Source organism: Morone saxatilis, unplaced genomic scaffold (assembly GCF_004916995.1).
Source record: "Morone saxatilis isolate NCDOM2014 unplaced genomic scaffold, NCSU_SB_2.0 Contig8, whole genome shotgun sequence".
NCBI classification, from domain to species: domain Eukaryota; kingdom Metazoa; phylum Chordata; class Actinopteri; family Moronidae; genus Morone; species Morone saxatilis.
This window is the reverse complement of record NW_023340257.1, coordinates 4,714,453-4,740,825: the sequence shown is the minus strand read 5'-3', so window position 1 is coordinate 4,740,825 and position 26,373 is coordinate 4,714,453. Positions and strand designations below refer to the sequence as shown.

Here is a 26,373-nt window from a genome sequence, read left to right as displayed (position 1 = left end):
GGGTATTATGGGAGATAGGATGTTGGGGTATTTAGATGATTTTTCGTAGTTTTTTTTGAGTAGTTTTTATTTTATGGTTGTTTTGTAGAGTGTTTTTGTGTATGTTGTTTTGTTATGGTGATCGTTGGTGTGTTATATAGTTGCTTGTTTGTTTACTATGGTTGTGTTTTATGTTGTGGTGTTTTATTGTTGGTTGTTTTATTTGTATTGACTTTGGTTTTTTTTAATGGTTTTGGGGTTGGTTTTATTTTGGGTTTGGTTTTTGTCTGGTGTTATTGGGTTTTCTTTTTGGGGTTGGATTGGTTGTGGGGGGATGGAGTGTTGTTACTGTGGTGTGTATGTTGGTATTGGGTTTATGTGTGTTTTTATGTGGTGTTTGATGGGTTTTTGTGTGTTTGTTTGAGATGGTTTAATGGAGTTTATTTTTTTATTTTTTTTTATTTTTTTGATAGGTTATTTTTTGTTTGGTTTTTTCTTAGTGTTTTGTGTTTTGGTTTTAGGTTGATATTGTTGTGTTTGTGTTTGGGATTTATTTTGGGTATGTTTTTTGTGTTTGTTTTGTGTTTGTGTTTTATGGGGTTGTGTGTGGGTGGTGTGTGTTCTGGGTATATCGTTTCTGGTTGGAGGATTTGTTTTTTTGGTTTGGGTTTTTGTTTCTGTTATTTGTAGTTGGGTTGGTGTGATGTATTTTAAATTATTTTGGTTTTATGTTTGGTTTGATTGGGTGTTTTGGTGTTAGTTTTTTTGGTGTGGTTGTTGTGATTGTTTTTTTTAGTTCATGCTTTTTTAGTGTGGGGGTTTGTGGTTGTTTTTTTTCTTTGTTTGGGGTGTATTTGTTTTTGTTTATTTTTTTGGGGGTTGGGGGGGTGGTTGGTTTGTCTGGTGTGTGTTTTCTTTTTTGTTTTTGGTTGTTGTGGTTGTTTGTGGTTGTTTGTTTGTGTGTTCTTGGTTTTGTGGGTTATGATGATTTTGGTTTTTGGGTGAGGGTTATGGTGTTTTTTTTTTGTAGTTTTAGGATTGGTGGTATATTTTTGGTGTTTGATTATATGGTAATAGTGTTAAGTGAATTAGTGGGCATCTGGAGCAGTTTGCAGATTACAACTAGCTGAACACTGCTGGCATCTGTATTTTTGACAACCTGGGTATGAGAACAGGAGGTGAAGTGTGTAGGAGAAAGTATGGCCCTATCTACAGCCAGTGTTTGGTTATTTCTGAGAAGGGTCCAACTGCAGTCCTCCCTCCTGAAGCCCCTAGTTCTAGTTGAGCATGAGTAATAGAGTCTATATGGACTAAGCTGAGTAAACTTATTTCAGTCAAACAAGTTTTAGAAAAGAAACAAGCAATCCAGTTGCAGAATCTACACTAATAATAGATCTATGAAGCCTAATTGAAAAGTTTGTTATTACTTTTATGAGGCAAGGGTACAACTGCACTACCAGTGTTATGGTTTAAAGAGTGACTGTGTTAACTGGTGACTTTTGGCAGAATGGGTTAGGGTTAGGGTTAGTCTGCGGCATATGTTGCAAACAAACATTGATATTAAACACAAATGAATGTGTTTTTAAATTGATTTACATCACTACAAGCAACCGTTCTACACTACGTATATTTATAACATTTTGTGAACTATATGACTGGGCCATTGACTTCTGAAAGAAAATACAATGATTCCTCTAACCAGAAGGGAACGATAGTACCTGCATGACAGGGGCGAGGGGGGCGAGGGGTCCAAGGTGCTGCAGTTGGACCGTTCTGGACTACATGGTGGCAACCCTATGAAAACACAATAATTCATATATTCAGGTGGTTATACACTAATGAAAACATACCTATGAATATTATATTAAATTTCTGCCAATAGTCACAATTATACACATATGCATACCTTTTAAAACCATATAGGCTACTGAAAGATGCCTCTTATAGAAAAATGATGTCTCTATTTATACAAATGTATGTAAATTTAAAGGCTCCTGTGATGTACTGCAAAAAATGTAGAAATTAAAAATAAAAAAAAGTTAAAATCTCATGTTTAACCTGAAATTCTCTGTAAGGTTAGCAGGAGAGCAAAGCACATTTAAACCCATGGTCAAATGTCCCCATGGTCTCAGTGTGCAGTAGGGATTAAACACTGCACAGTAAACCAGGTGAGTTGTGTACCGTAGTATTTTGCAGTGTAGCACGAGCTCACAGGTACAACATGTTCTGCCGGATCTCGCGCTGCTCCTACAGGAAGCGCCGGAGGATCCACGTCGCCAAAAGAAACCGCGTCAAGTGGGACAGCGACAGACAGATAGTAACCGGGAAATGGGCGTGTTGTCTTCAAAATAAAAGCGTTACATTTACGAGTCCAAAACCATTGAAATAAATGGATCAAATGTCAGATACTGAAATTAAAACAGAGTCAACACTTATTAAATTACCGCTCTAGCAGATCATTACAATAGCACATATTCTCCATTACTGTAAAATGCAAATCTAAGCAGACTGTATGTATGTAACGAGCTATAACATTGTTCTTCTTGGAGCTATATGTACATTGAGAGTTAGCGGAAGCATACTTGACTAATAAAAGTGGTTCTGACTCTGATTCTGATTATTACAATGCTGGTCATTATTATAATATTTGTATTTATTTATTTTTACTTACTTGCTAATTAATGGTGAAAACTACAAAATCATTCTTAAATTATTTTGTTTCTTTTTTCCAAGTGTCAGTCCCAATCTTGCTGTCCCATTTATAGTTTTACCCTCTAGTTTTATGTAAATTGTTACCTTTTTGAGAGAGCCCCAACCGCTACGAAGTTTATTGTGAAAATACATACCGGAAGTCATTTTGTTTTTGTTCTTGCTCGCTTGGTGGCAAAACTTTGTCCACTGGGTTTCACTGTAGAAGCTCGACGAGTGCTGCAGGAGGCCGGTCTCTTTACTGAACAGCACCGCAGACTGACGTGGAAACATGGTAGGCGGAACAAACAAACTTTAACAAATACTTTAACTTTGTTACTTTGTCGGTTGTGGCCTGGTAGTTCTGTTTCAGCGGAACGAGACTGTGTGCGAGCAGAAACCAGCCATAAACTTTAACATCAGATTTGGAAACTTGAAGAACACACAGTATAACTAGTACATCCAGCAACCATATGCACCAACAGAATCCAAGCATGAATTATAAACATGTTTAATGTACTTTGTGATCAACAGAGTTAAACCCAGCACAGAGGAACATCAATGCTTACATAATGTGAAAAGTTACATTTTTTTTGTTTGTGGGAGATTTTTAACATACATTCATCCAGTGCTAAATGGATAAAAGCGACACATTTTCATCTACATGAGAGGACTTGAAAGGATCCAGTCTTTCTGGAGCAGTCATGCATATGAAATGTGGAATGGAAGTATCAACAGACACACCCCCTCCATAACTACCCCCCAAAACCTGAAATTGTGTAACACTTCATTAATCATGTTTCCAGCTTACAATATGTAAGTCACTGAATTAAAAATGTCTATAATGCAGAACATGCCACATAGAATATACCACAATGATTATTATCACAACCTCAGTCAGGATTTTTGTGCTGTATGTTTTTATTCCTCTTTAGACAAAATAAAACTTCACATATAAACTGTATTTTTTAAACACGTTTCAAGGAGTTTTTCACATGGGCGGACAGCATGCGTTTGAGTTTTCTACTGAAGAAAACTGTAATAAAATCATATATTATGGGGTTATATAATGTGAAAATATAGTATGTGCGTTTTATTGTTCAAAGCAATGCAAAAACATTAGAAATATAAAGACGCCAACTGCTACTCACCTAATGGGACTAATCTGCACAAAATATTGGTAAATGAACTGATTTACAGACAGAAAAGTTACTGCAGATGAAATATTTTCCAAGAATAACAAAGTTGAATGAATGCTGGGAATTGTGGTTGAAATATAGCCAGAGATACATGCTGTCCAATTAGTGGACAGATAATTCATCTTCATTTCCTCCCAACATAAAATCAATACGTGGACATTTGAACAATTGTATTACTCCTTAGCTGGTACTACTTACTATTTAACTGCAAGGTAAACATTTCTGGCCTTCCGTCGGCCATCTTGGTTTTGAGAAATTTGTGTTGAACTTACAACGTCAGGCCAGTGGGTGGCAGTGTACGGGATGACACAGCATCTACTGTGGTGGCTGAAGTGCAACTACACCATCAAAACCCATGCATGTACAATAAAACGGCTTATGCATAGCTGTCCACTGTAGTTGCCTGAGATGGTGTTTTCACAATCTTCAGGCAAAGAACGTCAGTTATTATTGACAGGATCTGACTGTCTTCATCATCTTTCTGTTATTATAAATGACAGCCTCTGCGGTTGGACATCAAGCGGAAGTTGACGGCTCGGTCAGACCGGGTGAAGAGTGTGGATCTGCACCCCACTGAGCCGTGGATGGTGGTCAGCCTCTACAGCGGCACTGTGGTGGTCTGGAACCATGAGACACAGGTCAATATCACTGTTACACATCCCTCTAATCACTCAATCACTTACTGAGTCCTCCCCACACACACTGTCATATTTCTTTATACGAGCTATTGATTGTGCGATAGAAGTAAAGTCTGTATGCTGTTAATCTGCTTTGAATCCTGTGTGTATAGACGATGGTGAAAACCTTTGAGCTGTGTGACCTGCCTGTCAGAGTGGCCAAGTTTGTAGCCAGGAAACACTGGGTCATTGCTGGAGCCGTAAGTATTGTAGCTCAACTGAAGCATTAATGTGTGTATTAAAGTTACAATTCATGACAGTTACCTTCCTTCTCAGTATGTGGAAAGAAATTAGAGTTGTAATGAGCATTTAAGAAATAGGAGACAGTGACCGTAGCCAGATAAATCTGTCTTCTTATGTTATGTCTGGGGCCAAATGCACTTGTCAATCACTCTGTCTGTCCCCAGGATGACATGCTGATCCGTGTGTTCAATTACAACACTCTGGAGCGAGTTCACATGTTTGAGGCTCACGCTGACTACATCCGCTGTATCGCGGTCCACCCGACACAGCCCTACATCCTCACCAGCAGTGGTAGGAAAGAACTACATTCACTCGCACAAACACTAAAAGTTCAAAGGTTTTGCCTAACTTTTTACATGCAGGGTTCTCAAACGTTCTGCTTTCCTAAGTTAAAAAGTCTGGCATACTCCTCATCGTGTTTTACGTGTGTTTTCAGATGACATGTTGATCAAGCTGTGGGACTGGGACAGAAAGTGGGCGTGTAGTCAAGTGTTTGAGGGGCACACTCACTACGTCATGGAGATTGTCATCAACCCCAAAGACAACAACCAGTTTGCCAGCGCCTCTCTGGACAGAACCATTAAGGTATACACACACGCAAATGTTCGTAAGAGCGCAAGAAGGAGATTGCTTTAGGGAACAAACAGAAAGAGGTGCTGTTCTTCCAGTTTAAATGAATGTGACAAAAAGGAGGGGGGGCAGGGGCATTTTTTTCACAGTAAGTAAGGTTCATGGGAAATGTCTCCATTTTGAAAAACACTGACAATGCCACTTGAAGCTTACAATCGTCTCAATCAAGTTCTACTAAAACTATTGACAAAATGACAGTGATACAGTAATATTTACAATGCGCCACAAATAGATCTTAAATGTTTCTGTTACTCATAAAATCAACGTTCATTGGTTGCTCAGTGTTACAGACGCATGGTCTTTCTGCATGTTTCTCCTCTGCCTGCGGTAGGTGTGGCAGCTCGGCTCCAGGACTCCCAACTTCACTCTGGAGGGCCACGAGAAGGGGGTGAACTGCATTGATTACTACAGCGGAGGTGACAAGCCCTACCTCATATCAGGGGCTGACGACCGGCTGGTCAAGATCTGGGATTATCAGGTACCAAAATGAACTGTACGCTGAAAAGACAAGCCTAAAGTTTATCCTGATAAAGGGCACTAAATAACAATAGAAAACAAAATGGAACTAATTTTCTATATAATTCACACAGCACGCCGAATACTTAATACACGTCTCTTCTTCCAGACTGACATACTGTCCAGTTTCAACGACAAGTGGTAAAATACTAGATCTCAACTGGGCACACAAAGAGCTTTGCTTTTTAGGTAAATTATATACAACATAATTCTCAGTACCAAGTACCTTTACTCTCAGTGAACACAGATTCTCTGAACAGCATAATGTTGATCCTTTCTTTGTTAAAAATGCCTCACCAAATCAATACTTATAACAATGTGCACATTTTTTTGACCCAGAGCCAATCATTTATTTATCCCAGGTAGATATATTTCTTGTCAGTGTAATAAATGTGCACAAAGAATAAGATGCTAGTGGGTCCAGTAGTATGCGAGAATAGCTGCAGACAGATACACACACGACCGCAATCATAATCCTCCTCCTTCGGGCTTATGCCTGGCAGAGATAATAAAACTCGTTACTCTCCAGTCTAGCAGATAGCATATGCGTATTGTACTTTATGCTATATATTGATAACATACACGCATGAGCTTGTGATAAGTGTATGTGCTGCGTGTCTTTATCTACCAGAACAAAACCTGTGTTCAGACCCTGGAGGGTCATGCCCAGAATGTGACCTGTGTCAGTTTCCATCCTGAGCTGCCAATCATACTCACAGGCTCCGAGGATGGTGGGTTGTGTATTTTAATGAAACATTTTAAAGCTACACACATGCAAAACATCTGTAGCCCAAAATCTGTGCAGCATCTTGGCTCAATTTGATCTCTTGTTGTTACCTTAGGCACTGTTCGAGTGTGGCACTCCAACACCTACCGACTAGAAAATACGCTTAACTATGGCATGGAGAGGGTGTGGTGTATATCTGGCCAGCCTGGCTCCAACAGTGTGGCTATGGGCTATGATGAAGGCAGCATCATCATCAAGGTATATTGTGTTTTCTCCCAGAATGCTGTATTATTAAGTTGTATTTTTGCATGCATTACATTTTAAGCACTACATGCTATACTGTTTTCTCTAATTGCTGAAATTACAAATTACCAAGACTATAAGGTCAAGGGTCATGGTCTTACCATATTTAGAATGAATAAAGTTAAGCTGTAAACTTGCAGGCTGATGTGAACTTTGTCTCAGAAAATGTCAAAATGTAATGCATTGGGAACATTTCTCAGTTAATACAGTTTTTCCTAGTTATAGTCTTACGTTGCTTTCAACCTCTGAACGAGGTTCAATCAATGGGCTCTTTTAAGTCCATTTTGTCAATGTGGCCATGAGGACAGCAGCCAGACTAATCTATATAAATAATGTCAGTTGTTTCTAAGCAAAGCGAATGTTAACATTCCGTTTTAAACTGTTAACAACATCTCAGGTTATTAAAGCCCACAAATCCCCAGAGAAAATAGAGGACATGACCTCTCTATCCACAATAGCCACAATGGGCGGTCATATAATACATGCTCAGTTGGAGTATATTATATAGCAGATTGTGTAAATTGAAGGAATATTCTGTAATATTACTTCTTTTTACAAGCTGTTGTTTGCCTTCTTCTTTTTCTTATCTTGCACCTGATCCTCCTCTCTCCTCTCTGGCTCAGCTTGGTCGGGAGGAGCCGGCCATGTCCATGGACTCCAGTGGGAAGGTCATGTGGGCTCGTCACTCTGAGGTGCAGCAGGCCAACCTGAAGACCATGGGAGAGGCTGAGATCAGAGACGGAGAGAGGCTACCGCTAGGTGTCAAAGACATGGGCAGCTGTGAGATCTACCCTCAGACCATCCAACACAGCCCAAACGGGAGGTGAGACGGCGGTGCACTGTGGGTGGAAGCAGTGGTGCCGTACTAAGAAAATTGCGGGTTGTAGACTTTCTATCTTATTCTCGTTACCAAAATGAGCTGGCTACTTTATCACATCTAGACCTTAATATTTTGATCTTTAAAATTAAATTTGACAGTAAACATTATGTCCTGTGACACAGATTGCTGGTCTGTGTTGATTTACTTCTGAGCCTGTGCAAATATGCTCTATAACAGTGTTCGTATTCTTATACAGCCACACTTATCTGAGAGTAATGCAGTTAAAAAACAATAGAAATTTTAATGTTTGATCATGAAAGTATTGTTCAATTAAACCAAACATTATTGAAATGAAAATGTATATGTCATATGAAAAGGGTTTTATTTGGCATCCTCGAGCAAATTGTGAGCATTTTTATACAGTTGATATGTATGTTCCTGTTCAAAATGCATATTATATGTTTTATGTTATTAAAGTGTATGTCCTGGTTGGATCTATTGACAGAGGTTATAGTTTTAATATGATTTGGAGTTGGTAATATGGCTAATTTCCTCCCTAGCCACATCCAAATCATGCATTACATTATTTTCTTTTTAATTTATGTGAAGTTCAAATAAAACCTCGTGCATGACTGCATACTTGCATGCTTGCTGATTCCTTTGAGTTGAGATTTGTGTGCATCCATAGCTGACGTTTCAAAGTATAAGTTTGTATCCAGATATGTATTACATGTGTTTTGTGTCTTTGTGTTTTTTGCAGATTTGTAGTGGTGTGTGGAGATGGGGAGTATATCCTCTACACTGCCATGGCCCTGAGGAACAAGAGCTTCGGCTCCGCTCAAGAGTTTGTCTGGGCTCATGACTCCTCACAGTAAGTCCTAAACACCTTTAAAGGAATAGTCTGACATTTAGGGGAAATAGAATTATTTGCTTTCTTTTCAAGAGTTACCTGAGAAGATTGACACCACTCTCATCTCCGTATGCTAAATAGAGCCCCAAAGCCAGCGTGTGATTAGCCTAGCTTAGCATGAAGACTGGAAACAGTAGGAAACTGCTATTCTGGCTCTGTCCAAAGCTCAAAAATGTACCCACCAGCTCTCTAACTAACACAATTAAATTTAAAATCAATACTTAATCCGTACACCTCTCTCTGCGGCTTTACATGAAGTTTTGGGGCTGGAACAATTTCTTGGCTGGACTGGAAAACGTTTTACATTTTTGTAAGGATCAAACAAACAAGCTGTAACTTGTTAGTTCGGGAGCTTTAGTGGCCAAGCTAGCTGTTTCCCCCTGCTTCCAGTCTGTATAGTATAGTATGCTAAGCTAATGTCTCTTGGATATAACACGAGACTCTCTCACCAGTAAGTGTTTTTGACAAAATATCAAACTGTTCCTTTGACTAATTATAACTAAAATATTTGTAAAAACAGTAATTAACATCACTCTGCGATGTGTTCAGGTACATTATATTTAAGTGTATTCATTATTTTCCTAGGTATGCCATCAGGGAAGGCAGCAGTATGGTCAAAATATTTAAGAACTTTAAACAGAAGAAGGCTTTTAAACCTGACTTTGGTGCTGAAGGTAAGTTTAATTTCCTATTTTGCCATTTGATGTGACAGCGTGTGTCTGTGTGTGTCTGTGGATACAGTACGCATATGTGTGCACTTCAGTGTGTAATGCTAAAATCCTGCTTTCCCACAGGTATCTTTGGTGGCTTTTTACTGGGAGTGAGGTCAAACAGTGGCCTAGCCTTCTATGACTGGGAGAGCGCTGAACTGATCCGCCGCATCGAGATCCAACCTAAACATGTGAGTCATGCTGTTACGGCTCTTACATCTCCAGCAGTCTGTCTATTGCCCTCTTTTAATACCTTGTCTTTCCTGTCTTTAGATCTTCTGGTCTGACTCTGGGGAGCTTCTGTGTATCGCTACAGATGAGTCTTTCTTTGTGCTGCGCTACCTACCAGAGAGAGTGGCAGCGGCCCAGGAGTCCAAGGAACAGATGACAGAAGATGGGATAGAGGACGCCCTTGAGGTTAGGGTCCCATAATAGTGTATTTCCTGAAAAACTGTGCAGGGATTTAATTTTCTAAAAAAATAAAAAAGTTTGACTTTTTTTAGAAAGTTTTAGGAAATGCAGAAATTTCAACAAGTGATTATTTGTGTCTTTATTGTTCCTTTTGCTGGCCAGGTGCTGGGGGAGATCCCAGAGGTGGTGAAAACAGGGGTTTGGGTGGGAGACTGCTTCATCTACACCAGCTCTCTTAACAGACTAAACTACTATGTTGGAGGAGAGATCATCACCATTGCTCACCTGGACAGGTACGACGCAGCGTTACAGCCATGTCCCTGGTGTGCTGTCTGGCTCTCATGCCGTCCCTCTTTCTCTTGCTATCCAATAAATTAAAACTGCTCTTTTTATGTGTAGGACCATGTATCTGTTGGGCTACATCCCCAAGGACGATCGTCTCTACCTTGGAGACAAGGAGCTGAACGTCATCAGCTACTCTCTGCTGCTTTCAGTGCTGGAATACCAGACAGCTGTCATGAGGAGGGACTTCAGCACGGCTGACAAGGTTCTACCCACAATCCCCAAGGAGCAGAGGATCAGGGTAGCCCACTTTTTGGAGAAACAGGTATGTTTGTCCTCCAACTCTTGTGCAACTCTGTGCTTTTCTTTCTGCTTGGACTGACTATAAATTCAGAATTTGGATGAATGCATAATTTACTGAACATCAGGCAGCCAGATGGAGTAAAACCTCTGGGCAGAATTCTTGTGTGTGTCTTTTAAAATATATTTATCATGGAAATGGTTTTGCTTCTCACGCAATTTCTTTTACCACTTCACGTTTTCACATTTACATTAGTTTCACATAGCCAATCTTCCACTGTGCCGGTACATAAAACAGATGAGAGAGCAGAATTGTGGAATTAAAATATGTGTAAATGTGTTTTTTTGTTTTGTTTCTTCTTGGGTTGTGTAGGGCTTCAAACAACAGGCCCTGGCTGTGTCCACTGACCCAGAACACAAGTTTGACCTGGCCCTACAGCTGGGAGAGGTCAAGATAGCCTACCAACTGGCCTTGGAGGCAGAGGTCAGAACACACATGCACATACTAGCAAAAGCAAGACAAAAGCTGTATTCGAAATCCAAATCAACTATAAACATGCATATTAAAAATAGTTAAAAAACCAGCTTGGAATCAGTATGTAGTACGAGTTTGAGACAAGACTATACAGCCACAAAACGGCTCTGTGAGGCTGTATTTAGGAACTTTGAGCTAAATGCTAACATCTGATCAGATTGAGCAATGTGCAATCCGTTCAATAGTTGATGAGACATTTCATCCAAAAGCACAAATGTCAACCTCGTGGTTGCTCGAGAGGAAAAGTCGGGTTTCAGGTCAGTAGGATCCATTATCTGATAACCATGAATGGCTGTATAAAATCTCATGGCAATCCATTCAATAGATGTTGAGATATTTCAGTCTGGACCATAGCAGTGGACTGACTGATTATCACCCCCACAGCTAAGCCTCCAGCATGGCTAAAAACTATACAAATGTCTAGGAGGTGAATGCTAAGGTTTACTGTTGTTGCAGCTTTAAAGAATGACACTCCGGAGATGTTATGTGCATTACCATGTTGGAATTGTGTGTATTACTTTACATCTTAGTTGACCCCATATTCATAACAAAAAAGATTGCTCTTTTCAGAGGAACTTTTGCAAATGAGTTTCTATTATAATAGAACTATCAATAACGTAAATCAGTTTTTGTTTTAAATGGTTTTAGATGTGTAATCTGCTGGATAATGTATATAGAATCTGTCATTGTGAGTCACAGCCCTGGCCTCCCATAACCCAGTAAGTGCTTCACAGTGTATTGTTGGTTCATGCTTTTCCTCCTGTGATAATCCTCTCTCCTGTCTCTTTGGCACCTTGGCATGTGGGGGCTCCAGTCAGAGCAGAAATGGAAGCAGTTGGCAGAGCTCGCTACTACAAAGTGCCAGTTTAGCTTGGCCCAGGAGTGTCTGCACCAAGCTCAAGATTATGGGGGATTATTGCTGTTGGCCACCGCCTCGGGCAACGCCGACATGGTGGGCAAGTTGGCGGAGGGGGCAGATAAGGATGGGAAGACCAACGTGGCCTTTCTCACCTACTTCCTGCAAGGAAGGTGGGTGGAAGAAGTGGGGGAAGGGAAGGGGATCTATGTTTGAATCCACATTTCACTTAACTTGTTTATATATATTTTTAAATGATTTTATTGTTTTATTTTTTGTCATCTTAACTTTTTTTTTTATATTTGCCCAGACTGGACAAATGTCTGGACCTTCTCATCAAAACAGATCGGCTGCCAGAGGCTGCATTTCTGGCAAGAACGTATCTACCCAGCCAAGTATCAAGGTAATGTTGTTTCTATTGAGTTCACAGCATATGCTTATGCTCTAGTGTACTGCCTGCCTTTATGTGCATACATTAATCTTATATTCCATATTAGCATATACCAGTTTAATTTGTAATAAATGCCTGTTTTTGTGACCCAGAGGAAAACACATTTTCAGTTCAAATCAAAATCTTTAGGAAAATTATGCTATGATGCTAAAACATTTTGAATACCTATTTCTGTGTGTATATTTACATTATGCATCACCGGTGAGCTGCATATGCTTCCCTTCCTCCAGGGTGGTGAAGCTGTGGAAGGAGAGTCTGTCCAAGGTCAACCAGAAGGCAGCAGATGCTCTGGCTGACCCCATCCAGTACAGCAACCTGTTCCCTGGCCTCCAGCAAGCCCTGCTGGCTGAGCAGTACCTGAAGGAGACTCACGTCAGGGTCAGGCCTGCTGCAGAATACCCGCTCATCATGGTCAGTGGAAGCCAGAGGAAGTATACTTGCAAACTTTAATACATGGAGGAAGGATTTTATCCTAAATGATGCACAGGACTAGATTCATTGCTGCATAAGTTGTAAAATGTCCCAGTTTTTTTTATCAGTTGTTGAATTGGGATTTGGTCTCTTACATGATGTTTTGGTCATTCATCATTATTAAGATTACATTTTGGCTGTTCTTCTATTCTTCAGCCAAATGAGGACCGTAATATTCTGGAGGAATCTGCCAGTTTTGTGCCCAAAGGAGGGATCACCGAGCCAGAGGTGAGGACCGCAACCTTCATCTCTACATGATTCATTATATCAAGCTGTTGTTCCGTTAACTGACCCTGTGACCAAAAATTGGAAATGTAGGCCGTTACTGAATTAATATTTGAATGCAAAAAAGCTTTTTTTACTGCCTTGGATGGTGGCTAAAAAAAAAAAAAGTCTCATATCTACACTGTCGGACTGCTAAAGCCTTATTTTAGTTACTGCTGAACTTATGAATGAAAGTTTGCACGGACCGAGGACTGTGGAGTTATACTAATATCACAACTTCAGCTTTAAGAAGGGATCTCTTCAGGGCCAGTATGGTCAGCAGGAACAATTAGAGTAACTAAAAACCAGTAAATATATAAATAAATATATGCATTTATTTATATAAATATATGCATACACTCAAATACTGCACTGGTGTACCATGTTTTTTAGGTATTCCACTCAGAGTGGAAGAGTTTACATACAAAAACATATCGTAGGTATCAATCTAAAATTGAATGTGTTGCTAAAGATTAGACCAGTGATTCCCATCCTCCTGATTCCAAGTTAAACAGTTTTACCAAAGTGGCATTTCCCCTCGAAATGCATCATGGTTTCCAGACCCAAAGAGGGGACATAATCCAATATTTAATGAACAAAGCAAAGATTAGAGAAAAGACCAAATGTATACAAAATTGTGAAAGAGAACTTTTTTCATCTCTTAACCCCTCAGATTTATCTTTGGAGGGGACCAATCCCAGTTTGGAAACCACTGGACTGAACTAGCTAACTGTATATTAATCCTTTATCATATAAATCCTCCATCTTAAGCAGCTAAAACAAAACAAAAATAAAATGTTACTTACACATTGATAATATAATAATATTATATTATATATTATAATAATTGTCTGCTGAACAAGTACTTTTACTTTTAAGACTTTATGCTGATAATACTTGTACTGTACTTTTACTGAAGTGGGATTTTGAATTTCTGAATGCAGGACTGTTTGACTGTTTTACTTTAAAAATCACTGAGTTACAAGGGGTTGTTCTGATCCAGTGACTCAACAGTAATATAAAACCATATGCAGGCCAAATGTGTCGTAATGGAGCATTTTTACATTTATATATATATACTTTTACTTAAGTAAAGGATCTAAAGGCTTCTACCACCACTGACTGTTTCAATGTATGGGCATGTGAGTATTGTATGACTTGTGAACCTAATTTTGCTTATTCTATACACAGGAAGTGGTGAAGAGCATAAATGAAACAGTCATGGTAGCAGCAGTGCCAGAGGCTGCACCTGCAGAAACAGCAGTGGTGGAGGAACTTGTTCCACTAAAACAAGAGATTATTGATCCTGTTTCAACAGCAGAAGAAGAATCTATCCCAACAGCAGCATCCCCTCTGCTCGTCACAGTAACAGAAGAGCACATTGAACCGAATCAACCAGAATCTGTGTCTTCTGAGGCGGACACCATCACTAAATCAGAGGAGGCTTCAGTCTTAGTAAAGGAAGACATTTTGGAGCCCACCACAGAGATTACCCCCACAGAGCCAGAGATGGTACAATCCAGTCCTGTGGAAGAAGTAAGATCATCAGTTGAGACAGATGTTCAGGAAATTTCTCCAGCACCTGATGCTGTACCTGATGTCTCAGAAACATCTCTAAGCGAGACATCAGAAACCATCATGGCAGCAGAAGACACACCAAGTGAGACAGTGGCAGCAGAGGATGTCTTAGTTAGCACTGATCTGCCAGTTGATGTCATAGAGTCTATAGCAAGTGCTAAAATGCCCCTTTATGAAGAACTGGAAACAGGTATAATCTCTGCAGAAGCACCGACCATCATAGACACAGCAGCAGAGGAGACTCACGTTAATGAGGAGCTTGTTTTAGAAACGGCAGCAGCATTACCTGTAGCAGTGGAGGAGCTCATCTCCTTTGAAAACACAGCCAGTCTAGAGCTGGATGTTCCTGTCCAAGTGCAGACTTTTCCAGATTTGGCCCTTGATCCACTCCTAGACCCGCTCGAAGATACGATGCCAGTATTGAAGCCAGTGGCAGCACAAGAACCAGAACAAGAGGAACAAACCCCACCACTCCCAGTAAAGCCCGAGGTCAACCTGGAGCCTGCTGTGCTTCTGCAGGCTGAGCCAGAGGTTTTGTCCCCTGTAGCGGCTCCCGCAGAGGAGGACGTACCAGAGCTGGGGGAAGGTCCTGAGGAACCAGCAGAGGACCTTGAGGCAGAGCTGAATGAGGAGGTAAACTATTTTAAGACCTGTGACAAAAACTGGGATGCTTATGGACTTTGGTCTGTCATAAAATTAAGAATTATTCTTGCTTTTATGTAATTCCTTTTGTTTTCCACCTGAAGGCCCTGGATGATCTGGATCTGGACAATTTTGACCTGGAAGATATTGACACCACAGATGTCAACCTGGATGAGGATTTCTTGAGTGAATAGGAAGAGAAACCTTTCTCGAACCTAAGTCTCTTTTCAGTGACCAAAGAACAAGGGTTATTTACCAGGACAACAATAAGCTGTTAACAGGCTAAAATGGCTTGTCCTCTTTGTGGTACTGTAGGACTCAATAGTTAAAAAGTACACCTCCAAGAAGACAGATTTAACTTCAAATTAAGCCACAGCCCCGATGAACCACTCTGACGAGTCCAGGTTGTTAAAAATGTATGAAAGGGAAATTGGGATAAGAAATAGAAAGAAATATAATACATTGCAGCTAAAGTGTCCAGCTTAGACTGTTCTTGATCTTTTTTTTTTTTACACTACACATTTTCTATTTAACCAATACTGCAACTATTTTTGATGGTTTGTTTCAAGTGTTTTCACATCAGTTTACAGTAAAAATCTATTTTATGGGTAGAAAGCTACGTCTGACTGCTATGTGCACCACTGTGACAAATAATGAATTACTCTGTTCCTCTTCTTCCTCATACAGTCTAACATCACTGTTGATCAGGGTGTTGTCCAAACCATTGAGGAATTCAAGTTTAAATATTGAGTTCATTCTTGAAGTGAAATTTAACCATTTATTTTCTCTAACATTCCTGCTGGATCTTAGTTAATTAGAGCAGTATTTTTACATGTTTATCTGGGACAAAGCGGCCTGTGTCTTCTGAATGTCAGGATTTTTATAAATATATTCAAAAATGCTGAACAAGCCCATTATTTGGACAATCCCCTATTTGGTTACTCAATGTCTGTATTACCTCTTAGCTTTTGATGTCCTAATAGTTTGATTTACCTCTCAAAGCTTTTAGTTTATCAGATAAACTGATATGAAATATACAGTATGTTTCTATCACAGGTGCCATTAGTGTATTTCTAAGACTGTATGGATGGCTACTTTGTATGTGGACTTCAAAAGTGAAATACATGAATAAAGTCTTCCATGTTATCCAGACCTCAAGTTATTTCACTCTGACATGCCACACAAGTACAAAGATCTTTATTTTATTATGTACATCACTTGACTTAGCACATCAGGTTACATAGACAGTAAGAGCAATGCAATTTCTCGACATGGATAAATGACAAACTTTGTGCATCTCACAAGCAGCAGAAAGCTAAATCTTCAAGTCGATGTCTGTGAAGTGTAGAGCTTGCCTTTCAGCCTAGGAGTTCTTACTTTTTGAAAGAAAAAGCCGTCGTATTTCACATATGGGAGGTGATTTTTCAGTCCATTCCTATGGTTATGGGTACCACTCCTCAACGAAGAGGAATGGCAGTAGAGCTGTTAGCATCCATCTGTTCATACGCCTGCAGGGCCAGCTCGATGTAGCCCGACCTCTGGGACTCTTTCTGGGCGTAGATCTGCAGGGACAAGGGTCAAAGGTCAGCAAAATGGAGGAGAGAAAGGTCACCCCAATTACTTTGAGGCTGAGGCTTTGCGAAAAGAGTTGTTCTAAGTGTACGATCGCAGTATTAATTGTTTTAGTGGCAGACTAATATAACACAGCTACGTTACGTTCTCCGCAATCAAGCGTGACTAAATGAGAGGCCTTCCGTGACAGTGACTGTAGCAGACAGACATGCACCCGTGTCTCCTGCTGCTAACCTTTCACATTAAATGGCTGTCACTCTCAATGTCCCTCCCCACTGCTTCAAGGCCAAGGGGATGTGAGAGCTAATAAGACCTGATGTGTCCTGGGCTTGGCCCCGCAGTTCCCACGCTGGAGACAAACCCAAACCTCTCACAGAGGAAACCTTAGATGAGGCGGCCTTGACTTGACCTCTCAAGAGCTACACTGACTCCTGATTTAGTCCGAGGCCCGAGGGACACAATGTATACGACCTGGACAATTTCTGGATCAAATGGCAATATATAATATACACATAGCAAAGTGAAAAGAAGTGTACAATACACAGCTACGAGTCAGCAGATATTTCCTGCCAAGGTTGTGTGCTCTCACCTTCAGCAGGTTGGTGCCAGTGGCCTGCTCTCTGTCAGCTTCCTGGGCTGACTCACTGTCGGGGTGGACCATGTTGAACAAAGACACTAAGCTCACTGCATCCTGGAACCTGGAATCACACACGCAGGGTGCTTAGGTCACAGCTCTTTGCCAGCAGGTACAGTGGCTGGTGTTACCCTAGCTCAATGTAAAACCAGACCAAAAGGAACACCACTGTATCGACCACGCATGCATTCATTACATGCACAAACTCACAGCTCTTTCTTCAGCATGTCCAATATAAGCCCATCCACCCTGCGAGCATTGAGCAGGTACCAGGCCATGCCCCCGAAATGTCTGGTGGAGCGCAGCAGCTCATATTTGCCGTGCTTGTCCAGGTCCTCGTAGGTGGCTGCATGTACCTAGACACAAGGCACATAGAATGGATATGATCCAAATGTCACTGGATGTACCAGATACTGTAGCAGATCCACGTTAAATGGATAAACTTCCAATCCACACTCGTTCCATTTTACACTCCATATCCAGTGACACTAAGAATATATAAAAACTGACTGTGCACATGGTTTAACAGGCTATACACAGTCTGCAGGTTTCACTGCAGTTGGCAATCAGGTCAGAATAACAAGGAAAATCAATGTAATCTTACCCTGATGTATTCTGAAGAGTCTGGTTCAAATTGGACCAGACACAGGTCCAACACGTCTTCGTGCCGGTCCTGGGAAAACACCATCTAATAGAGAGACATTGTATGAATGGTTCAAAAAATGTAAAATGTAAAGCCTGCAGTGGACACCCACACAGGTGGTTTCACTTATTCCGCCAGATTAGACTCCTCTCAGGACTGTACTGGTGTTCAAAGACCTCAACATTGTGTCCCAGCAATTACTAGGTTTTGGTTTTAGTATTCAGTATACAATGAACAAACAATCTGACACTTATACATACACTAGAGAAAAAAAGTGTTTTGATGAAGAGGGTTATGATAAAGAACTTAGTACTACAAGCCTTTTTCAGTGCAGACATTTTGTCCTGCAATAGCAGAAAACTCACTGGTGTAATTTATGGCACCCTGTGATATCTAGTACAAAGTGCTCAAAATTAAGGACATCCTGTTGTCCCGGGGACAATATAATTAGCTCATGGTACACAAAGATACCTTGTCTGGAATTCTGGAGAGCAGAGAAATTGCATTATTACAAATGAAATGATTACATTCAAGCATCATGGAATATAATTGATTATATATAATGTGTGGCATAATGCTCTCTCTAGATCTGGATTAGGGTGTTTCTTATATCTGACTACTTTCAGATTGTTTTTACTTTTTTACTTTAAATATTCAATGTCCATGTAGTAAGTTTGTGGCAGACCAGGGTGAGTGAATGAAGTGATGCAAGTTACTGAAACAAAGTTATTGAACTATATTCATTATGTCCAGTTCGGGACAATAGTTGTGAAGCCTGGGACATCTGAACATATAATTTGAGATGGTTAAGAGACACAGGGGAAAAAAGTGAGCTTTGAGCCCTGCCAGTAGCACTATGGAACGGTTTTAATGAGTGGGTCACCGTTTTGTTTGAGGGCACAGATGCATGAGCATGTGGGTCACACAATACGCATTACTGTCAGTAGTTTCATATTATTCCACTGATCTAATGGTGGTGATAATATACAAAGAGACACCAACAAAGACAGGGAGGAAGAAGACTGCAAGCTAGTAAACATGGATATAAACAATACAGGATTTATTTTTATTTTTTTTAAACAGCTTTGCAAATGTTTAAATGAGGAAGAAAATGTTTTTGGACCACCTTAAGGATAGACACACTGTGGGACCTTTAATAACATTAATGATGGTTCTGTTAAATGTAAGCGTCCCAGAAAGCAATGCCAGTGGTTTAGCGTGTCCTGTCACTGGCAGACATATAGAAAATGCAGCTGTGATTAATGTAGACATTTTGACATGTCACAGTATTAAAAGTACAGATGTCAGTAATAACTTTAGCAATGGCTGAATTCCATTTTAGCTGCTTCAGATTTGGGGTCCTGGTATTGTGCATGCTGGTTGCCAGAGCTGTTCATGTTGTAAGTAACCATGTGCTTTTCCTACTATGACAATTCAAAATATTTGCTGTGAAACAGGCCAGTACAATAATGTTATTAAATGGTAGTAAGAAAGAAAATTAAAACCAGAACCAGAGTAGATCTAGAAGTATAAAATATTTAGAAAACAGTTTCCTACCTTGAGATTCTCCTCCTTGAAGAGGAGAGGTGCTACGAGTTTGCGTCCCTCCTTGGGGAAGTAGGTCTGAACGAGCCTGTCTCTCTCCTCCCAGGTCGCCTTCCTAAGGGTCCCACTGGGCTCCCGTATAACAATGAACCTCTCCTGGGGCAGTAACACAGCATATACAGTGAGTGTAGGGATATATTTGAGCAATGTCAAGTCTTGCACCCATTAACAAAGCACAAAATTGATTTACATTCAACTTAAAACTTTTGGATATTTATGATATAAGTTAGAAAAGTAAAAATAAGTTAGACAAATTGAGTAGCAAGGGTGATGCCTCCAAAGTGTACTGTCCAATTTAAAATTGTTCTATTTTGTGACAGCACCCTAAAATGGCACCCTAACTGACTACAGATTTTACAAAACTTTACACACTTGTATTTAAAATGAAATAATGCAAGATCTGTGAGCAGCTACTCACAGTGTTTCTGTAGTGTACAGTCTGAGCTGGCATCTTCAAGCAACTTCTGTCAGTCTTTCTTTGTTTTACGTTGATTCTATAAAACCTACTCTGACTTCTTAATTATACCGTGGAACGCATCAAGAAATCACCCATCCAACCCCAGTGAAAGACAAACAGAGAATAAAAGCCCATGTGTGTACCCTGTGCGGGATGTTGTAGGTGATGTCTGTGAAGACGTATTTGGCTGTGTCCATGCCATCCAGGATCTTGTCCTCAGACAGCACATCGTTGATGGGTTTCCTCTCTGGCAGGACGGGGGGCATCTTAAGCAGCTTTTTAGCTTGCTCTCTGGCTAACTCGGTTGCCTGGGAACACACACACACAAACACAAAGGTTTGGGATGAAACAGGTGTTACAGTGCTGTGTGTGTGTGCATGACTGGGAGGTTGTTATGGGTTATTTAAAGGGTACCTGCTCCAGTTGCTCCTCAGTCATGAGTTTATATGTGGGCGGCTTCAGCTCTTGTTTAATGGGTCGGAACACTTTCTGCAGGTCCAGGCCGGTTATCCTGGTGAGGATGTCCTGCACAGCTGGATCTGTGATCTGCGGCTTTGCAGTGTCCGAGAGGGCTGCAGAAAAAATAACATTAGTTAATCTCTTGCACAAACTACATAACCAGAAGCACTCAAAGGTGACTATTTAGCTCACTGCAAATCGGCCGATGTTACACCCACATTGTATAGTCACGACTGGGATGTAAGGAGCTGGTTTTAACAGAGATCTAATGCATATTATTTCTACCTGGTAGTAAAAGCTCACAGACCAGACTCTTTACAAATACTGCCAGGTTTAACTATTAAGTTTCGTGCCTTCCATATCGACATGGGCTGTATCAATATATTGTTTATCATAAGACCTCAAAAAGACATGCTATTTGTTCACCAAGCAACACCTCTTGTGATTAGACTTCCACAGTTCATTGAAATTAACATTCTTATTAAGTTGTAAGGTTAAGGCTGTGGACAGCTAGCGCTTTGAACCATTAATATTAGATTTTATTACAAAGCTGCTAACACTTCATTAACTATTGCAATGCCGATATTACACACATACTCTAACTATTTGTAAAATATATTAAACATTATGCTACAGGGTCTATATCTTTGCCAATATGTAAGAACATCCTAAAGTGACCGCTTCGTTAAGGGGGTTTGACACGGAAAGTATCGAGGCTAAAGAACTATGCTACAAGGTCAGTGTTGTAGGAAAGAAAATGAGCCAACTGCAGTGATATTCATTGCATTAACACATACCGTTGTTCTGTGTGTCACTACAACGCGTCCTAACGCTACATCCGACCAACACTTGTTTGCTCTTTTGAACATTTTTCACCCGCGAGTAGCTCCGAAATAAGCACCGTGCTGTACCGAGCGCCGCCATGTTTGTTATACCTCATCGCGCCGACCTGACCTTTCACCTCACGGTTCGACAGCCGAGCGATGATGGGATATGTAGTTTGCGTTCGTGTGTATGCATAGCCAATAAGTGTTTTTTTGTCATTCCCACAGCCCAGAGCCATTAAGATATATTATATTATATTATATTATATTATATTATATCTTAATGGCTCTGCCACCGCCTATCGTGATCCATTTTACCAACAGAGTAGATAGAAACAGCTAATAGACAAAACCATCAGAAGGAGAAGAAAAATAGTTTTTAGTGCTCTGTATTTGTATTTGTGGCCCTTTTTAAAAGAAACTTAAACTAAAAAAGCAAACATTCTTTATGTGACAAATAAAACAAAACATTCTGTAAGAGCCCAGATGTGAGACAATAAGTTTTTATTTTCATTTATTTCATTTCTTTTTAATGATTTAAATTTGACAGGGTGGTTAATAACACTCGACTCAGAAATCATATTTATTATTACTTTACACAGACTTTAAATATAATGCAAAAATTCATAGTGATTGATTTCTAGTCATTGTTTAAAAAGAAACAATGCATGTTGACTGTTGATTGTTTAGCCCTGTTGATGTAGTGAGGGACATCATGTGCAGTCAGTCTGGCAGGGAGCTGTGTTAGTCATGGCAGCACATTGTTTTTCTGCTGTGTGACACAATGTTATTTCAACTTTATTTCAGTAAATGTTTTTAAATTTGATTACATCTCCTGTCATTCGTGTCATACTGAAGATTCTGTGCCTACACAGCTTGTTTGTGGCCTATTGGCATCCAGAAGGAAAGCCACTACACATTCAGACAAGGACATAACACCAGAAAGAACAGTAACTGTAAAACTGTAAAATAACAACAGACATAAAAATACTTGACTTTTAGTTTTTTAAAATGTGATTCTGTTTTTGGCCAGAATCCTATAGTTCATTAGTATTTGGAACTCACAATAACAATTTAAACATCTTTTTTAAAAAATCATCTGAAATACTATTTTGCTCACCAGGTGGCACTATGCTACCAAGTATCCTGAAAACCTGCAATGCATGCAATAGAGGATCACCAGTAAAGCATCCTAGTCTTGCTCTCTGTGAGGACAGTTAGAGATAATGCTGATTTGAACATATTGTATGTTTATATCAGACTCTCACAGCCTCTTTTGTCTATCTCCTCCATGGCACAACTCTGTGTAGCCTACACACATTCTTAACTTGTCATTACATTGTGTTCTTGAATTGGCTGATAACTTTAAAAAATCTGTCTGGATGATAAGAGCCGTGCTAAGAAGCTCAACACTGCACTTAGAAAGAAACACAACACTCACATAGGCTAAATGTACAAATGTCTCTCCAAACAGTTCTATTTGCTCACTCATTTTTTTTAAATGCTCCCAGATTTATTCTTTTTTAAACTAAAATTATGTCATGCAATTATTTATGATGTGTTTGTTTTATTTTTTGTTTTTGTCTTAATGATAGATTTGAACAATGGTTGATTTCTGCATTTCAACAGGAGTCATTATGAAACAATATTGTATGAGATGAAAAAAACATTTCAGCTTAAAAACTGACGCAAAGTCTGAAAGTGTGAAACAGATAACGGTGTCACCCAGTCTTACTGCAGGGCTTCATGTAGTCCAAAAAGTCCTTGAACAGTAGAGATTCTGCACGCCAACAAAAGCTGTAGAGATAGGAAGAAGAACTGAGGATGAGTAACCCTTTCAGGAAGTGTCTGGCTCAGAATCTGCAGCTATAGCAGATTTTTATGCTTCTCATTAAAAGGCTCTAAACGTGAAAGAAAATGACGTTTGTTGTTATCATTAAACTCCTGACATTAAATTACAACAAGCCAGCCGGCAGTGGGTCCACGTCTCCGTCTCAACTAACTACTGTAGATGCAAACAGTGGTTGAAGCTTTTTGTACGCATTAAAAAAGAAAAATCCGTCCAGTGGAGTCGGTGGCATTTTGATCCGGTGCAGCACGGTTTAGTCATTTTAGTTTATTTTCTGTGTTTGAAATCCACTGTGGTGAAACTGTTTTGTGGGCTACTGTTATGACCTGGTGCAGACATTTACAGAAGTATAAAGACTACGAAAATATCTTCTGGTGGAAATAAATACTTTATTAAGTCTGATCAACTGTCAGAGTGGAAGGAACAAAGTGGTCCTGACTCAATCATATATCTACTTTACATAACGTAAAAGTAAAGTGATCTTAGTGTGACCTTGTATTTTCTAATGTGTAATCAGCTGTTAAATGATCATTCTGACAGTATTGTATGTTTTATTCTAGAACTGCCAATTATTATACAATATAACATATATATATTATTATCAACAAGCCATGAAAACCAACAGCCAACAATACTTTCTGACTTCCCTACACTGTCTGTAGCTCTGTGCCCCAAACCAATTTTAAATTCCTTAAACAGCTGGGCACTGTACTTTTTAGCAAACACTTCTCAAACAGGAGTAAATAGTGCACTGGTTTGATGGGGACTATTTCCAGTTGCGGATCTGGTGAGCTATGGTGAGTATTTGCAGCAGCATGACAGTGTATGTGGGAGGCAACTACAGTGTGTGTGCTCATGGTAATGAAGGAAAATGTCACCTAGTGCAACAGCGTGACTCGCTGATGTGTTTTAGTTTAACACTGACCCACCAGACAAAAAAGTATGCATGAAGAAAAAGCATTCAAGATTCCCAAGCAGCTGACTTCCACTAACTTTGTGAAGAATCGAAACTTTAGAATAAAGCCTGCTTCACATTTTACATCATCATGGAGGGATTAGGAGATGAGATGAGATCACATGACGCCATCTCTCCCTCTGTTTCTGTCTAGCTCTCTCTATTCCCCTCACCGCACACATGCACAAAGTACAGTAACAGCCCCCAACATGCTACCACTGTCCACAAACCTACCACACAACCCTAGAGATCATTAATAAAACCTCATGTGCCACGCACAAACCCTTCCTCCAGGATCTTGTTTCCCCTCACCCCCAGCCTCACCCCTCCACCTTACCTCACCTCTCCATCCATCCTTCCATCCATCCTCTCCACCCCCCCTGAAGGAGTGAAAATCTTAAAATGACTGGAACTGTAAGTTGAACATTTTACACTGAACATTTACATTGTAAAAAAAAAAAAAAAATACAAAGTTATTATAAACTACCAACTATAGAAAAAAGAGGAGAGACTAAAAACTGCAAAACAAAAAAGAGCAGCAGAGAAACTGACAGAAAGCAGCCCTGAAGTTTCCAGGTATTTTTTAATATTATTATTATTATTATCTTCTCCTTCTCCTTCTTCTTCTTCTTCTGCTCCATCTTCTCCTGCAGTTTACTTTCTGTGTACATAATGTTTGTTCCTATAAGTGTCCGGTTCGTCTGTATAGTGTCAGCGATGTGCAATGTGAGCTAAAAACGGAGAGAATGAGGAGAGCTGATCTGTTTCTGTTGCTGTTGGAGGAGGCATTACTTTTTTATAGAATGTGTATTTAAAATAGTTTTGTCTAATTTTGAGATTTTTAATAATAATAATAATAATAATAATATCTCTAATAGCCGGTTTTTGCCCGCATGTTTGCAGTATTATCCGGTATCATGCGGGTTAGAAAAAGAAGCGGCGGAGAATGATTTTATTTTACAAAATTTAAACACTAATTTTTATTATTTTTTTTATTTTCTATCCAGTGAAATGTGTTTGTTTTTTTGTTTTTTAAAGCGACTTCCCGCCGTTAAAGTCCTGAGGCTGTTTTCTCCATCCGTTCAGAAATAAACCTGTTAATGTAACTTTTTATAGACCAAAGAATCGGTTTTTAGGAGATTTTAGAGTCAGTATTTGAGCTGACAGAGGCCTGATGTAGTAGAATTAATGAGTGAATGAATGAGTGAGTGAGTGAGTGGATGAAGGGGTGAATGATGCCTCCTTCACTGCAGAAAATGTCCATTTAAACGAGATTTTTATCGCAGTTTTTTAGGAACCTTTTCTTAAATTAGCGGAAATTTGAATGAAGTTTGGTGGCGCCGATTTCAAACTAGATTTTTTTTTCAAGGTTTGTTGGTGCAGATTTTTATTTTTTTGCCTTAATCCGCCTCGTTTTTAGATTAAATGTTAATCTGCGTTGGAAAAGGCGTAAATTGAACTGAAATATTCAGATTTCCAGCTGATTTTTGAGCGTAAACGTCTCGTTTGCTGGATGTTTTCCGCGGTGTCAGCCTGTTTTTCTGCTTCTTTGACTGTAAAACGTGATACGCCGATAAAAACGGATGTTCACGCTTCTTCTTTTTATTTTATTTTATTTTTTTTGTATAATTAGTAAAAGAGAGAGAAAAAATGTCTATTTGTAATTTGAATTTGGGGGTTTCCTTCTTTTCCAAAAGGAAGAACAATGTAAAAACCCGTTTGTTTGACAGAAGAAAAAATGCTCATTATCTAATAACTGAACTTGAAATGATTGTCTTTAATGTCGTCTTAACAAAACCAATTTCATGGTTGTATACTATTGTTCTTATTCTTATTCCCGTGTTTTGTCGCTTACAATTAAAAAAAGAGAAAAAAAATGTGTTTAATCATAAAAAAAAATAAAAATAAAAGAATAGGTTACATTCATAACTAACGCACATCCTTTTGTCTTCTTTTACCGCCCGTGTTGTCTGCTTTTATCACCAGGTACCTGAACGCAACACAGATTAAATACTCCTCATTATTATTTTGGAGATTTCAGAGATTCTGGTTCTGATTCACTTTGTGCTTTTGTTGATCCGGTTCAACTGAACATCACCTCAGCGTTCAGTCGGATTTTATTCCACACAATGTTTCTTCCTGTTTGTGTTTGTGTGGAGTTTTGGGTTGTTGTTGTTGTTGTT

General features: G+C 39.6%; 2 protein-coding genes across 2 annotated transcripts; one reads left to right on the top strand and one right to left on the bottom strand.

Annotated features, from left to right (window-relative positions):
- Positions 1 to 2,864: 2,864 nt before the first annotated feature.
- Positions 2,865 to 16,338, top strand: LOC118341860 (coatomer subunit beta'-like). Its single transcript, XM_035680261.1, has 22 exons — positions 2,865 to 2,962; positions 4,367 to 4,504; positions 4,657 to 4,743; positions 4,951 to 5,077; positions 5,223 to 5,371; positions 5,748 to 5,894; positions 6,564 to 6,663; positions 6,775 to 6,917; positions 7,586 to 7,785; positions 8,543 to 8,653; positions 9,278 to 9,366; positions 9,487 to 9,593; positions 9,676 to 9,819; positions 9,976 to 10,106; positions 10,213 to 10,420; positions 10,769 to 10,879; positions 11,745 to 11,959; positions 12,097 to 12,189; positions 12,468 to 12,648; positions 12,865 to 12,936; positions 14,164 to 15,183; positions 15,297 to 16,338. Exons 1-22 carry the CDS (start codon positions 2,960 to 2,962, stop codon positions 15,384 to 15,386), a joined length of 3,666 nt encoding a protein of 1,221 aa, XP_035536154.1. The 5' UTR covers positions 2,865 to 2,959; the 3' UTR covers positions 15,387 to 16,338.
- A 35-nt stretch (positions 16,339 to 16,373) lies between these two features.
- Positions 16,374 to 21,491, bottom strand: mrps22 (mitochondrial ribosomal protein S22). The gene is made up of 8 exons (XM_035680262.1): positions 21,360 to 21,491; positions 20,518 to 20,675; positions 20,247 to 20,411; positions 19,599 to 19,742; positions 18,003 to 18,086; positions 17,609 to 17,754; positions 17,354 to 17,462; positions 16,374 to 16,754 (listed from the first exon to the last, which is right to left on the bottom strand). The coding sequence occupies exons 1-8, from the start codon at positions 21,484 to 21,486 to the stop codon at positions 16,650 to 16,652; spliced, it is 1,038 nt and encodes a 345-aa protein (XP_035536155.1). The 5' UTR covers positions 21,487 to 21,491; the 3' UTR covers positions 16,374 to 16,649.
- Between the last annotated feature and the right edge of the window lie 4,882 nt (positions 21,492 to 26,373).